At 35.3% G+C, this 17,226-nt stretch overlaps 1 protein-coding gene across 1 annotated transcript; it reads right to left on the bottom strand.

Annotated features, from left to right (window-relative positions):
- Window positions 1–8,563: 8,563 nt before the first annotated feature.
- Window positions 8,564–13,900, bottom strand: LOC147387203 (aspartic proteinase-like). The gene is made up of 14 exons (XM_086420677.1): window positions 13,740–13,900; window positions 12,631–13,008; window positions 12,441–12,501; window positions 11,754–11,848; window positions 11,551–11,663; window positions 11,186–11,354; window positions 11,044–11,083; window positions 10,881–10,945; window positions 10,133–10,246; window positions 9,978–10,042; window positions 9,590–9,746; window positions 9,383–9,502; window positions 9,051–9,139; window positions 8,564–8,880 (listed from the first exon to the last, which is right to left on the bottom strand). Exons 2-14 carry the CDS (start codon window positions 13,000–13,002, stop codon window positions 8,796–8,798), a joined length of 1,545 nt encoding a protein of 514 aa, XP_086276803.1. The 5' UTR covers window positions 13,003–13,008; window positions 13,740–13,900; the 3' UTR covers window positions 8,564–8,795.
- Window positions 13,901–17,226: the final 3,326 nt, after the last annotated feature.

Here is a 17,226-nt window from a genome sequence, read left to right as displayed (position 1 = left end):
CATAAATAATAAATCAAAACGAGATTTTGAATTCTAAAACTCTGATATCTAAAATTTAAATTTAAAAATCTAAAATCACAATTTTATATCAAAATCTAACAATTCCAACCAACCAACCAACCTCCCCCTGCCCCCAACCCTTTTATATTTATCAAGTAAATAAATAAAAGTCTAGAGCTATAAGGCACCAATATTATATATAAAAAAATAAAAAATGAAAAATGAATGATGAGATAAGGCTCTCAAATCAAGATAAAGAAAAAGGGATTGTTTATGTGTGAAATGTGATTATTAAAAGTAGAGTTAGTTTAGGGAAGAAGTTAGAGTTTGGAATCAAACATGAAAGCAAAGAAAGGCAAGTAATGAGAGGAGAAGAAAAATAAAGGAGAGACGTTACAACTAACCAAATCCTCCAAAAGTTAGGATTCTCCACAACTCGACAGGTGGAATTTGGTGTTAAAGCAAACCCAACTCCAACCCCAACAACAAATATCTTAATTTCTCTCTCTAAACCCACCCCCCACTCTTTTGTCCTCTCAAATTAGTTTAAGTTAGTTGGACCGCTATTGAGAGAGAGAGAGAGAGTATCAGATGCGTCGCTTGCAAGCAAGTCAATCATGAAAACAGTTAGATTCGTTCTCTCGTTCGTTCGATTTGGCTTCTCTTACACGTAACACACTACACGAATACTTCTCATACTCTGTTACCACCTTTGCTTCTTTCGGTAAAAGAGTGGGTCCATTATTATTTTTTCCAATCATCATCTGCCACGTGTATTAAGTGGGTGTGTGTTAACATTTAGTGCTCGACCACGTTGTAAGGAAAAGGAGGATGACACGTTTAATACGTGTGTGGTTGGGAGTGTGTTTGGTGAACTTCTATAACGTCTTTTTTTTTTTTTTTTTTAGTATAAAAAAAGCTTGGCTCAATCTCGTGGTAGCTTAGCGTTCCGTTAAGAAGAAGTTAATGGGAAGATTACAGTTTTGCCCTCGTGATATGTGACGTCATGGATGTGAGGTGAGGTCATGTGTGAGGACAGTGTTGTCAGGCTAATCAGAGATGGAATGAAGAAATAAAGCAAAATGAAGATAAAAGACAAAGTTACTAATAGACCCCTCCATGTTTGGATGAATGTTGAAGATGTATCTTGACCTTGGTCTTCTCTTGTGGACTTATGACAAATGATTTAGAAACCCTTCCCCCCCCCCTTTTTTTTCTCTCTCCAAAAATAAGTCAATTTAAAGTTTCAAATAACAATCATGTGGGAATTGGTATAAGGGCTCATTTTCCAAACAACAAGGTGATCGGTAGATTTGGAAAAAAGCTTTCAAGTGATTCGACTCCTTTTACAGAAGCTTTGGTGATTAAAGAAACTATCATCGTGGCAATTCAAAATGGTTCCCACAATAACTTATTCTTGACACATTCACGTGCATGTTACAAATATACAAATATAAGATCCTACCTTAGTTCGTGGGATGACTTCAACTATTAATTTATCAGGGATAGTTCAATAACCAGACACATTTGTTATCTTCTCGTAACCTTCTTTTTAACCCTATCCCAAGGAACTCATCTACTTATATAAGGGATTTCAATTTTACTTATGAATAAAATCTAGTATTTTTTAATCAAAATAACTTTTTATTCTTTTATTTGTTTAGTACCCCTCTAGAATTTGTTGAATATTTGAGATACCCTTATGTATTTTCAAATTGGTGATAGACTCCTTAACCTTATTTTTTTGGAAATCAAAGTATCCAGGTTTCTGTTAGAGCACCCAACTAATCTTGAGGGAATGTTCAATCCCCCTCACCCACATGCAACAGGTAATTTCTGGGATAAATTCCTGAGAGTGGTCCATAAGAGCAACTCCAACCCCACGTGTTTAAAAATTAGCTCCACATTGGCATCTTCTTTGAATTTTAGAGAAGATGCTCCACTCCAAACCAATTTGAACTACAATCGATCACTCCTCCAAATCACTATTCATTCTCTAAATTTAAAATTAAATGAGAATATTTGAAAATAAGTAGAGAACAAAAACTATATTTAAAATATATTTTATAAAAAGATGAAAGTCAAAACGATATTTATGTAAAAAAGTGAAAATAAAATGGGTATAAAAAATAATGAGTAGCAAGTTAGAGACATACTCGAAAATTTTTCAGCATCTCTAAATTTAGAATCATGAATAGTGATTTAGAGGGACTATCAGAGTTTTAAAGATCGATTAGAGTTAAGTTAGGACGTCTCTATCTCTAAATTAGAGATTTAGAGTTGCTCTATGGGGGTATTTGAACTCAAGACCTCCACTTCTTAAGGTGTGACCTTGGCCATCTCACCAATCCTTAGATGTTAGTCAGAAATCCTTTATTTTTCTCGTCAAAACATAATTTGTTTCTCATCTTTGACCTCAAGATTCTCTCTCCTTTAACAAGTTCAAACGTCAAGAACATGATACAATTTCATCGAAAATAGAAGATACTAGATTTTTGGATAAAAAGTGGAAGATATTTTACAAGAGATTGAAGATTATCTTGAATGGGTTAAAAATAAATTTATACTAAAAGATTCAAGTGTTTGAAGAGTATAGAGTTTATAGAGAGAAAAATAAAGGTTTCTAATAGTGGTTGAAAACGATTGAATTTAGGCAATTTCTTAGGTGTTTCTCCAATATTAAAATACGCCTAAAACTGACAAGTTGAATTAAAATACATTAAATGCACCACATGCTTTGACTGAAAATGTGGGCTAGTGTGAAAGAACAAAGGAGACGCAATTGTGGTCAATTTCAACCATTGACCCTTGGGTCAAGTTGCCTATGTGATCCACCCACATAGATGGATTGGTTGGACCTGGACATATTATATGATCTTCACATTTGGTCTCCACATGTGTGGCTTACGTATTACAAGTCTCAATTGAGAAGACGTTATTCTACTTCTCAAGTCTTGTGATGGCTCCAATAGAGTCATAACGACAAAGTCATACTTACCTTTTGGTTCATGAACCCAATTCACTAGCTCAACCCAACTGTGATTGTGGTTGAATCATGGTTTTAAATCTCGATCAAGTTGTCTTAGTATCGTTCACCAATGAGACAAGTTGACAAGTCGTCTTAAAGACATGGTTTGTTTTAATTCTAAGGTAATTTTTTTTTTATATCTCATCCTAGACGAGCCGATCTGGTTCATGACGGTCTGATTCATAAATGAGACGAGAAGTCAAAACGAATTTATAAAAAAATTTATTTATGTAACTGTGATATAAAATATTATGTACCTAAGGCCAGGGAATATTTGCCTTTGTTAGGCAAATGATGTACTGGTAAATCTTTCTTCATTATTTGAACTCATGATTGAAAATTACGTAGAAAATCTTTTTGTACTCTTTCATTTAAATTCGATGGGATAGATTTTTACTAGTGTCATTGAGCTCAACTTACATATATCAAGCATAAATGTAAAAATGAGTGCTTATGAGATTTAAATTTGGTGTCGTGTAGCAAATCATTTTCTTAGGGGGGAGAGGTGAGAAAAGATTTGCTTTTTCAAATGGCAAATCTCATGTACGTGGAAAATCATTTTTTTTTTTTTGCTTTTTATATATGCTTTGCATTAAAAAAACCGTTAAATTTAGGTTTTCCACTATAAACTATTTTCTTTAGAGTTTGTTATACAATCAGACATGCCATTAGAATAATATTATTAAAAAAAAAAAAAAGTTTATTTTTGTCTATTTCTTTTGATGATAAGGGTGGGTGTTTGGACCGTAGGTCCGACTAACAGAAAGCAAAGTAACTGGCCTCTTAGAACACAATATCTCGCCCCAATCCCTCAGGTACTAAGTTTATTTTTACACTTAAAAAAGTGCGAAAAAATATATTTTAGAATAGCATGAAACCCATTTTTTTAAGTTTCTGAGTCTGTTTATGGAAGAATTAATTTTATAATCCAAATCAAACACAACAAATGACCCACTAATCACGCAGATTATCAAAAGCATCTACATATCTTTGATGGATACAAGCCCCCACTAATGGTATCTATCTTAACTAGTTGTAAGTTGGGTTGTAGTAGAGTTAGTAGGGGAAATAGTTATCAAGTGTGACTTAAGTTGTTGTAAGTCCACATTCGATGAATGCTTGCGATAATTCCGGGAAACATGGGAAGCACTTTGGGTGGCTTAAGTATCCTTTTTAGTCGAACAAATTAATCACACTAGTTCTGACCACATATTCATGAAAGAAACGTCTTGTAAACATTACAGTATTGTCTTTTTTCCATTTTTTTTTTTTTTTTTAGCAATTTAACTGTCATCTCTCAAGAAAGGTACCTTTTTTATTTTTTCATTTTTTTTTTTTCAATTGAACATAATTTTTCAGCTAGTAATTGATTTGGAACATATTCAATAAAATGACACACTCCCCATCACAGACTTATTGATCATTTGCCTCGGGATACACAAAAAATTTTATGATTATGTGTGTCCCGAGGCAAATGATCTAAGGTTCAATGATGGAGACATGAGTTAGAGGGGGGGCATTAGAAAATCATTACTCTATTCAAAGCGTTCGGTAAGAATATTGCAATTTTGATTGCATCAGAACATAACAAAACATTGAATGTTTCGATTCTCTCATAACATCACTTTCAATGAAGACCAATATATTGCATCGAAACGAAATGCGATTTAAAACAATAAAAAGCTCTCGTCGATTTTTTATTTTTTGATTATTTTATAAAATTTTGAAAAAATTATTTAAAAAGACCTTGACGGATAGGCTTTTTTCTAAATAATCCATAAATTTTGTACGGTCTCTTAATAGTCATTTAGTAAACTTTTCTTTTCTTATGAGTCTTAGACCTCATCCCCCACATTTCTCACAATTGAACGTCCTAAACTTTTCTCACAATTGAACTCTTTGTTTTCATCCAGAAAAACATTAAATCTTTGACATCTCAATCAAGTTTCGAAAACTCCATTTCATAAGAAAGGATTTAAGAACGAAGAAATCATTTTCATCCTTGCCAAAAATCAGCTCATTATGAAACTTCTAGCCCCATGTTTAAAAGTTAAAAAATTTTAGACCATCCAATTTTTGTAAATCAATTTTGATGGGGTTAGAAGTTTTGGAATGGGATGATTTTTTGCCAGGATGATCCTCTCATCACAGAGATCATCCTCACAAAAAATCAGCCCATTCCAAACATTTTTACCCGTATAAGACAAAATGGTGTGTCGCAAAGGGGTCGTAATGGAGGTCGTAATAACGCCATCCATATATATATAAGGAAATGTTGGGTAGCGTTCAAGGGCAAACTTTTTAGCAAAACATAGGTTAGAGGTTTTGGAATGGGCTGATTTTTTGTGAGGATGATCTCTACGGTGAGGAGATCATCCTCACCAAAAATCAGCTCATTCCAAAACTTCTAACCCATGTTTACAAGCTGAAAAATCGTGGACCGTCCATTTTTTGTAAACTGTTTTTGATGGGATTAGAAGTTTTGGAATGAGATGATTTTTGGTGAGGATGATCTCCTCACCGTAGAGATCATCCTCACCAAAAATCAGCCCATTCCAAAACCTCTAACTCATGTTTTGAAAAATGTTTTACCAAAAAGTTGGTCATTGAAGGCCCCCCCATATATATATATATATATATATAGGGTCAGGTTCAAGGGCCGTCTGAGAAACCGTCTAAGAAAACTTTCGACGGTAAATAAAATTTTAAAATATGGGTTAGAAATTTTGGATTGAGCTGATTTTTTGTGAGGATGATCTCTATGATGGGAAGATCATCCAAAATAAAAATCAGCTCAATCTGAAACTTCTAACCCCGTTAAAAGTGATTTAGAATGTGGACCGTCGATTTTTTACCACTTTTTATCACTAATTGTAAATCACTTTTGATGGATTACAAGTTTCTGATTGAGCTGATTTTTTGTGAGGATGATCTTCTCATCATAGTGACCATCCTTGCAAAAAATCAGCTCAATCCAAAACCTCTAACCCTTATTTTGAAAAACGAAAGTTTTCTTAGACGGTTTCTCAGATGGCCCTTGAACCGCCCCCATATATATATATATATGTATAGGAAATGTTCAAGAACAAACATTTTGGCAAACATTTTGACAAAACATTTTTCAAAACATGGGTTAGAGGTTTTGGAATGGGCTGATTTTTGGTGAGGATGATCTCTACGGTGAGGAGATCATCATCACCAAAAATCAGCCCATTCCAAAACTTCTAACCCCATCAAAAATGGTTTACAAAAAATGGACGGTCCACAATTTTTCAACTTGTAAACTGGGCTAGAAGTTTTGGAATGGGCTGATTTTTGGTGACGATGATCTCCTCACTGTAGAGATCATCCTCACCAAAAATCAGTCCATTCTAAAACCTCTAACCCATGTTTTGAAAAATGTTTTGCCTAAATGTTTATTGCTGAACGGGACCATATATATATATATAGAGTAGCGTTCAATGGCCAACAGTTTGGCAAACATTTTGGCAAACACATTTTTCAAAACATGGGTTAGAGGTCTTGGAATGGGCTGATTTTTGGTGAGGATGATCTCTATGGTGAGGAGATCATCATCACCAAAAATCAGCCCATTCCAAAACTTCTAACCTCATCAAAAATGGTTTACAAAAAATGGACGGTTCACGATTTTTCAACTTGTAAAATGGGGCTAGAAGTTTTGGAATGAGCTGATTTTTGGTGAGAATGATCTCCTCACCGTAGAGATCATCCTCACCAAAAATCAGCCCATTCCAAGACCTCTAACCCATGTTTTGAAAAATGTGTTTGCCAAAATGTTTGCCAAACTGTTGGCCACGGATAGGGACCCATATATATATATATATATATATATATATAGGGGGCGGTTCGCGGGACGTCTTCGAAACCAGCTGAAAATCTGATGAAAGTCAACCGTTGGATTTTTAGCTTTCAACGGTTAGATCTCGTTTTGAAAGCAGAACATGCGGCCAGTTGGAAACACAGTTTGTTTTAAACTTTTTAAATTATTTTCAAAGACCTCCCTCTATCATTTAGTTAATTAAAATTAAAATCATCTCTCCTCTTTCTCAAAACTAACATACGTACTCTATCTTCTCTCTCAAGTCTCTTCTCTACAAAAATCACAGATTCAAACCCTTCTCTCTCACCAGGGTCTCTCAAAAGTTTAATAATTGATCTTGCTCCAAAAGTTTAGGCTTTTCAGTGTTGTTCATGCTCCAATTTTCCTTCGCTTTTTTGCCTCCGATAGAAGACACATGAAGGACTCTATTGGAAATTGGACTGCTCAACCTCCTGTGTATGAACCCATAGTTGCTCAAGGTGGAAAAAAAAATTGTTGGAAATTAATTTTTCTTTGTTTTCTATTTTTTGATCGGTCTTTTGGGTCAAGGTCATCATCTTCTTCTAGTTCTAGTAAAAAAGTAGCAATCGGGGTCGTCTATCGTGAACGTACAGGGCGGCATCACCACGCCATGGTTCGAACAATAGAGAAGTTATCCTGTGTGCCAGGGCTCTTGGTAGTCCCCAACTTCTTCTACTAAGTGGCATTGGCCCACGCCCATACCTCTCATCTTGGGGCATCCCAGTGGCCCACCATCAACCTTAGGTTGGTCAATACTTATACGACAACCCTCGTAACGGAATCTCTAGTTTCCACTGGATCATTCCTTAATACAGGTAGTTGGTATCACAGACTCGGGCACGTACATCGAAGCCGCGCATCAAATATCGTTCCTTTCTCCTCTCCACCTCGCTCAATCTTCCTCAACAATCGTACTCTGTTATATCTAACAGTAGCAACACTCGTGGAGAAAATAATGAGGCCGTTATCTTATGATTCGCTTCAACTGAGGTCCACAGACGTCCGAGTTCACCCAGTGGTCCGATTCAACTACTTCAACAACGATTTGGACCTGGCGAGATGTGTGGTTGGGGTAAGGAAGATAGGGGAGGTTCTGAGAGGGAGGGCCATGGAAGAGTTCAAATCAAGGGAGCGTTTGTTTTGGTTTCGTGGTCGTAGTCGTAGGAGGGATTTCATGTATGTGGGGTTTGAATCTGTGATTTTTGTAGAGAAGAGACTTGAGAGAGAAGATAAAGTCCGTATGTTAGTTTTGAGAAAGAGGAGAGATGATTTTAATTTTAATAAACTAAATGATAGAGGAAGGTCTTTGAAAATAATTAAAAAAATTTAAAACAAACTGTGTTTCCAGCTGGCCGCATGTTCTGCTTTCAAAACGAGATCTAACCGTTGAAAGCTAAAAATCGAACGGTTGACTTTCATCAGTTTTTCAGCTGGTTTCGAAGACGTCCCGCGAACCGCCCCCATATATATATATATATATTATTGTTTTTTTTTTAAAAGAACCCTTTTGATATCCCACAGCACCATCTTAAAAATACCATGTAGCACACATTTTGGACCCAACGGAGGCTTCGACACCAAAAATTAGCAATTTTAGCGAGTCATCTTGGAGTTTGCTACCAATGAGTGTTAGCCATGGTATGCATCCTTTTGGAGGCTCAAATCATCCCATCTTACTAAAGCATACTAAATTAACAAAGCTGAAAATTATCAACATCTACAGTATTGTAAAGATAGCATGAAACATAAGCACACGTCACGTACGGTTGGTTTTCAGAAATAAGTTTGAGCATCAGATCAGAAGAAATTTACATGCCAGATATTGCCAAGATCGAACCTTGGAAACCATTACTTAAACCCCAAAAGTTTGTAAAAGGTGCCGAGGAAAGGCGGGCAGGGGTTCATTTATGCTGCCTCTGCAAATCCAACCCTCAAATTGCCATAGTCGAAAACAGTGTGGTACGTCCCCATGAAAACATCTCCCAAGATCCTGCAATGTGCAAACACCATTACCTGTTAAAATACTAGTTGTCGAACAGAGTTCAGAGGAGGTAGAACACCATATCCACCCTTGACCAATAGCATTGTCACCAACTACTACATGATGAAAATAAACTATACTAAGAGATCAAAACTAACAATAGGAGGGATCAACAATACCAGAGAGGTCCACGAGGAGGAGGTACATCCAAAGCTGCAAAGCCACTAATGCACTGAGCTATATCTCCTTCCCCAACCTTGAGAATGTACTGATCACAACAGAAAAGAAGGAATAGAGTACCATGAGAAGAGGAGCATTCATCAAAGTTGAATGGTGTGTTTTGATCTTTAATTGGGGTGTGATAAATAGTTTAAGAATTGGGGTGTAATAAGTAGAAGTAGGGGTGCCAATAGCAGCTCTCTAAAGTAACAAATAAGGCATAGATGAAGATTGCAGATTAACAGCAAAAACAAGAAAATGTTCTAAGAAAAAGTCAAGGAACACGTCATACCTGATCCGGACTTAGGTCAAATACCCTACCACCGATAGTAAATGAAATATTGGGCATGGAAGAAAGACTATTACAGTCAACCGCAGATTCTCCCATTGGACTAGGAATTCGGTCACAAAGCTGCAATCACAGTTCAAGACATAAGCCATTATAATATAAAACCTTATATGAAATACAAGGTATAATATAGTGTAACCGCTACTCCACCTCATTGACGTAGCTCAATATACGCTCCTGTGTCTCATTCTGGCTAAGCTGATTTTGCATCCATACAACTGCCATCTCACAAGCAGAGCACATGGCATCACTCAGGCCACCAGCTGACTTCCCAACATTCTTATCCACTACACTCTCGATGCTGGAACTGCACAAGAGAGAATAAAATTAAAGGAATATTATTAAAAAGGTAGGGGAAGGAGACGAAAGACAATAAAGTTGAAGGGGGTGAGGAAAGGCAATAAAGTAGGATAGTGTGGACCCCACTCCATTTTAGCTGGAGTGGGACGTTTATACCCCACAATTGTAGCTAGAACCGCTGTTTTTTATTATATAGATGTAACAGACATAAAATTAATAAAGCACAAGTTATTCTAACCTAACACCTCGAGCCCCATTAAAAGTACACAGACCAATTTGGGAGCAGATCTTCAGTGGTTGTGCCTGTAAATTACAGCCGAAAAATCTGGAATCAAACTTGAAGATCTATATCACGTCGTGTAATATATCGTGAAAAGAAACATTAGAGTATACCTCTGATAACAGCAAGTCCAATATGGTTTGCCCATATTCTGAAACTATTTCTTTGCACTCCTGGCTGATAACACCAGTAGCTCCAATGGCATGATTGACTTCAGTAATAATCGTCTGCAAGAAGAAAATTGGAGCACAATCAAAAATCAAACCGCAAACCAATGTCTAGGAGGGTAAGTGCAAGACTAATAAAGCAGATTAGAATAACAATCAATCCAAATATCCAATGCAATCGTGTAGGGTAGATTGCAGACGCTGTGTATGGTGTTACATAACTACCAAGGTCGATGACCATTTGTTTGCTGCATAATCCTCTTTTGAGAACTGAGAAGCATAAAATCTCAAACTAAATAGCAGACACTTTTTTTTTATTGACTTGAAAAACCTGTAGAGAGGCCAACCATTGGACCACTTAAAACTGACAAAATCTGGACCGAATTGCACAATCTTAGTCTTGTCATAAATCTAATGCAACTAACTTTCTATCAGTACAAAAATTAAGGTAACCAGATTCTTTCCAGCACATAAAATTATGGTCTGGACTCATTCAACAGAAAATCTAATATTTATTTAAAATTTTGACAGGAAGAATGCTAAACACAATAAAAATGAGATATTAATATTCATCTCTAAGCCAAATTATGGGTATTCAGTTGCAAGCATCCAAAATATCAGGTGAGAGTCCAGGAAAAGAAATACTAAAAATGGTGGACCATGGTTAACTAGGATCCAAAATACTGATACATACCGTTGGACCCGCCAACAAAGACGTTCCTGAATCCGCAATTGCCATACAGCCACCAGAGCAAAATCCTGAAAAGTCAATTTGCTCATCTTAGACTACAAAAAGATATTGGAGATTTAACTACAGGACAGCTTTCCATATACAAATGGAGTATTGCCTCAATTACCAGATGTTTTGCCATCAATGAGGACATCGCCCATATCAAACTGCCATCAGAAATAAGTACCATTTTAGAACATGGAAAGAATTAATGGGTATCATAGTCTCACATGTAGCACAACACCGATATAAAATATTGAAGCACTGACCTGCCAATAGCCTTTCTGGGTCACAGGCACATACGTGTGCTCACCCTTGAAGTGTTTGGGATCAACACCTCCAAACACAAGTTCACCCCCTTCTTCTTCCTCCGCATTTCGATTAAACCAAAATGAGAAAACAGGTTCTTTAACAAGGCCTTGGTTAAACATGTTGTACCTGTCACAGTTAGAAGTTTGTCAGCTCACATCACCATCCATGAATGCTTAAATTCTTCACCAAAAGCTACTAGTCTAACTGAAAGCTAATGCTTGAAAGAAAATAGTCCACTCTATGCAGAACTGCATTCTCATTTCATGTAAAGTAGTATATTAAGCACCATTCTATCATATAAGGAAACATCTTCATAACATACCACACAGGGACAGCATTCCCAACAGAGATCTCCTGAAATCCAAGTCCGAGTATGCCATCAAATTTAGCCACCACAAATGTGAGACTGGGCTCTCTACTTGCCTCAATGAACTCCTGAGAAGGACAACCTCTATGAGTCCAGGAAAACTCAGAAAAATATGGGATTGACCAAATATGAAAAAATAAAAATTATTTGAAATTCACCTGTTCCTTGACAACAAGTTCACCAAGTTTGACATTATCTTCGCTAAAGAAACCAGAAATAGCTCCAGTTCCATATTTAATTGAGGCAGATTTCCCTAGAAAAATAATGGAAACACACCATTATCAAGCCACACTTGTCCAAAATAATACTAAGGCTGGTAGGCTTAAAATATAACAACTAAGGTAACCTTTACCTAATAATTGAACCTAGGTCCACTTCTTGTGAGGAATACCCAAAGGGCAAAAGAGGGTCCATGATTAGAAAATATGATTTAAAAATTATTGAAACATTTTTTTTATTTTACACAAACATATTTTATTCTCCCAAATAATTTCAATAAAAGAAGGGCCAATGAGATTTAAAAGAAGAATCTGAGAGCCAATGGGACCATCCTTAGTTGCCATATTTTTGGCCTATTAAAGACGGTTGAAATACCTTTCAAAACAATATTGTTTAATGGAATTTTCCATTTAGGAAAACATCACCTATATATTGTAAAACTACCATCCCATACAAATATAAGGTTATAATACTTACAAAAACCAATCTAAAAATACCACCCAAAAATTTTCCATACGTCTAACTCACATAAAAATCAGCATAAAGGGGATGAAGGGTTGTCCTAACTCCTAACCAAGATGATTGGAATTTATAAATGCATAACAGAACCAGGACACGGATCAAACCATTCTTCTTGTAGGTACTCGATCGGCTTGACTTGTACTTGGGATGGAGATAGCAAGCAATCTGAATCCAAAATGCAAGATAATGGTATTATTACTCTCTTTTTTCCAACAAAACTTTCGAGGAATAGCAAAATCCATTCAATATTCCATGTGAGTATATAAACCATAAAAAACAAACTCAGAAACTCACTGAAAAATAGCATTTTGAAGATGGCACCCATAAATTGGAGCTACCAGTATCGAATACAACAGTGAACTTCTGAGGGGGAGTCCCGATACCAATCTCACCATAATACTGTGCATCCAAGTAGTTTTTCAAAGCTATAATATCAGTGTCCTCAGAGTCTCCAAGATTACCACGGAAATGATACTTTCGAATCGAGGTTCTTGAAGACTCGCCTTCCTTGGACTCAAGATGAGCAGCAAGTCGGTTGTTTCGATCTAATGTCCTTTTCTTCAGTCCAATTCTAACGAACCCATCATTAGCCAAGGATAAAACAGTCGAAAACATGAAAAATGAAACGAAAAGGACTACCACAATGGCTTTGCATTTGGTTCCCATGTTGACCTGCGAGTCCACAATAAAAAACTCTCATTTAAAGAGCATGAAAACATTTGAAATAATTCAGAAATCTTATCCAATTGAAACATTACTAAAAAATAACTAAAACCAAGATATAAAAAATAAGTCTTGAAAAAAAAAACTTCTTAAAAACGTATCTTTGTACACTTCATAGCCATGAGATGTTAAAATCAAAACTGCAAAATCATTCAATTTCTGGCAGAGATTCTTCTAGGATCATGTACAGATAAGGCTGGTCATGTGTGAGGTGACACGTGAGCGATGGGTACTACTGAGGAGACTTTGCTCACACATAAAAGAAACCCTAGTTGATAATTAAGACAGAAAAATCACCTCTTTTTGTGTAGATATTCAACTTGATCACTCAAAAATATGAAAAAAAAATGATTAAAAAACATCTTCTTGCACAATAACAGACACACAATCGAATTAAATTAACCAAAAAAATTGCAAATAAAATGAAAAATCTGATTCCTTCCGGAGAATCAGATTAGGACCAAACACTAAAGCCCTAACTAACAGAACCAGTAAATAATCGAATTTTGCAAAAATCTAGAAACCAAAAGGAAATCTACTACTAAACAAAAAAAAAAAAAAAAGTGCAATTAAAATGAAAAATCGAAGATCGTAACAAGAGATATTGATTGAATCGAAGAACTAAAACTCTGAAATCTAAATGAATAATTTGAGAAACATTTCGATCAAGAATTACTCACAGATCGTTAGAAGCTACTCCGATTGCAGACGAAAAGAGAGAGAGAGAGTGAGAGACGACTTTAAGATAAACCACTCCAGTGCTTAACTACCAGTCTTGGTTCGGTCTTAGAATCTCAGCCGACAATCTCTAGAGCTCTTTCATCTCAACCGTTGATGAGACTTAACCTGCCAGAAGGTCAGCTTTCTTACAACCACACAAAATTTTACTTACAAGCAACCCAAGAATTACCACACATATCACACCATGGTTTCTAGATTCGTCCGAGACTGAGACGTATCGCCCGAGTTAACTCGGTATTTTAGCTGAATGAGACCAACTCACAAAGTCATTTTTTTGACCGAGTTTTACATCTCACGTACAATTTTTCAAGTTATCTCACGAGAAGTCTCAAACGTATCGAAAAACTTGTTTGAGACGACTCAGCATCGGAGCTGAACAAGACGAGACGCAATACCGAGTTTAAAAACCATGCACCTCATAGGGTGCTCTTAAATAAAGTTTGTTCTCAAGAGAAGCTGCCATCTTACCTCGACTTCATTGTCACCCAAAAAACAAAATTTATTTCATGTATCAAAGTAATTTGGATATGGATGGCGTAGAGGAGAAATCTGATTATATCTCGATAGACTCTGTCCTATTGAACCAAAATTGCACTCTCATCTTTCATGTTAGTACTAGTGTGGTATTTGTCAATGATCCACGCTCAAATTAAAGTTGTTGAAGAAGAATAATAAGATAAGTTTTATCTCTCCCCAATTGGCTAAAAGATCATTTTGCCTCTGTTGACCTCTCTACTTACCAATCTTTCCTTAAATCAGAATTTCTAATTTAATTGGGATGTGATCACGATGAATCCCTAAACTGTAAAAATCATAAATGGAATTGGGATCTCTAAGATTAAGACCCTGATTTTAGAGAGATCTCCTCTGAGAATTCATGACTTAATATGTGTAAACAAAGATTACGCAGATACTCAGACCATGCCTGCCATGTCAGGCAGGTTAGGTCTCTCTACTAACGTTGCCCTACCCTACCAGTCAAGTTAGATGCCTTTATCTTGATCTGTTATGTTACTGGGCAGGGTCAGATGCATTGACTTACACAAAATACCAGTTAATCGACTTGGACAACTGTATGATTTGGATAACGTACTGTTATTATCCTTCACAGATGGTATGTGTGTGCTTGTATAAATATGTTAATATGTTTTGAGTACATTGTAATAATTAAATTTCAACACGTAAGGAACACAAGCATATGTGGATGACCAATGTCAAAGGCACGACATCTATTAGTATATGTACTAGGATTTGTTTGTGTCGTTGTGTCGATAAGCACAAACATCCTCTTTGAGATTAAGGAGTAGAAAAGAAAAAATAATAAAATTGAAAAGATATATCATTACAAAAGAAAGAAAAAGAAGAATAAAGACAATAAAGTTAGAGGGTGTTATTAGAAAAAAGTAAAAAAATGAAAGACAATATATAAAGTTTAAGGGTAATCTTGTAAATAGTGAGTCGAAGAGAGAAAGACAATAAAATTAAAGGGATATTCTTCGAAAATGAGAGAACAGAAAAAATAATAAAAATAAAAATTATCTTCGATATTCGTGATAAGATTAATCTCAACTATTCTTTATTAGGGTGAAGACTAAAACAAAGAGAGGGGACAATGATTTTATCTTATTTTATACTTGTTGGATGTCTATGCCTACAACACGTTTCATCACGCATTCATGTGTTCTTTACGCATTGGAAACTACGACACTGGAAACTACGACACGAAAGCAAAATTTCCCAAAACAGATGACAAGCATGAAACTAATCTGCACATTTCACACATTAATATTCGAGAATTCATTGAGATTTTGATGCCAAAATGAAAGCAAGTAGAATATAATCCACACTATAAAAAAAAAAATGACACAAATATGGACACCCATTGAAATTTTCAAAACCATATATAGAGAAAATCGGGAAGTTAAGAGAATTTAAAGGTATTTTTACATTAAATTAGATGTTCTTAGTGTGTACTTTGGAGTCCTCGACTTGCTTAGGGATTTACCAATAAGGTATCCAACAAATCAACCACTTACCTATCTAATACCATCCAATTGTATACAACCAATCTTGCATAATTAATGAGTTTCCATATTTGGTTTCAATTTTGGATTTTTTCTACATATCATGCAATAAAAATTATAATTGGATGTATCTTAAGACATGAATCAAGATAATCTAACATGGAATTCAGGGACACCATGCGAAAACTGAAAAATTTTACGTGTCAAGGTCCTATGAATTTTAGAAATTGAATTTCGACGGCTCAAGATAATTAAATTTTTTTATCTTCCCCAAATTCGATAGCTTAGAGCCTTTGAATTTCTACCAACCTCCATTAATTTGACAGTATTGACTCGTCAAAAGAAAAAATTCACAATGAAAAATTTGACGCTTTAGTTAGTTGACTTTTATGATTATTTTTTCACGTTTTGAGATTTATGGGATCAATGTTAATCACAAAAATTGATTATATCTAAATGCAATAAAGATATCAAATGTAACATCTAAAGATTCTACAACTTGTCTAATCTTTCTTTTTATAATCATTTTTAATTTTTCTTTGAGACAAAACATGATATTTAAGATATTTTTATATACATCATGTACTTGGACTTAAGATATATGATCGGATATCTATAGAAAAAGATATACATCCCAAAAATATGAATCAAGATGCTTGAATGTGTAAATATCTAAATAGAGTTGATGGACATAGATAACATGAAAATTAGATATATTTAGATCCAATAAAGATACACCAACGGATTTTTGTACGATTTTACAACCTATCAAATTTTATCGATTCCAATTTTGAACCATAATCGTAGATTTTTTTTTTCTTCTAATTAAACGGTTTTTGCTCTTTGTTCCTTTTGGTTTTTATCGATTTTGGTTCTCAATCCATTTGGTTCCAAATAGATGCGACTCTAATTGGCTATAATAAAAGGGGATCCAAAACTAAGATTAACCCCTCTATGCTTTTCGACCCATAGTTCTGTTGGTTTGACAAATCACAAAACGACTTTGACGTCATGGGTTCAAGTTCGACTTATCCAAAAAAAAAAATGTTGATTTTTCTATCTAAAATTCTATCATCTTCTACTTCTTTGGTTGAAGAAGGCATTTTGATCTTTTCATACTCTTAACAGAGCAGTGAACTTGACCACCCATTGTCAAAAAGACCTCGAGATGTGTAAATAAGACATCGAGATTTATTGTGAATCTTAAGGTCTTTTTGACAATGGAAGAAGCTTGGTAAGGCATTTTTTTTTCCTCATTATCTTAGTAAGGCTAGTCAAACTCTATTGTGTCAATTTGATCTTATAAGATAAGAACTTGATCTCAATAACAAACAAGATCGATTATATATCCACCTTGATTGGAATTGAAATCGACCCATTGACAACCCTAATTGTAATTTGG

This window comes from Akebia trifoliata, chromosome 13 (assembly GCF_017979445.1).
Source record: "Akebia trifoliata isolate Shusen 1 chromosome 13, ASM1797944v1, whole genome shotgun sequence".
Classification (NCBI taxonomy): domain Eukaryota; kingdom Viridiplantae; phylum Streptophyta; class Magnoliopsida; order Ranunculales; family Lardizabalaceae; genus Akebia; species Akebia trifoliata.
Note: the sequence above shows the minus strand (reverse complement) of the source record. Positions and strands in the feature narration are given on the sequence as shown.

Coding starts and splice junctions, on each gene's coding strand:
- LOC147387203 (XM_086420677.1), bottom strand. CDS start 13,002: ATGGGAACCAAATGCAAAGCCATTGTGGTAGTCCTTTTCGTTTCATTT. Junction 10,946..11,043: donor CATTGATGGCAAAACATCTG/GTAATTGAGGCA, acceptor TTGACTTTTCAG/GATTTTGCTCTGGTGGCTGT. Junction 9,140..9,382: donor TTGACCTAAGTCCGGATCAG/GTATGACGTGTT, acceptor TGTTGTGATCAG/TACATTCTCAAGGTTGGGGA.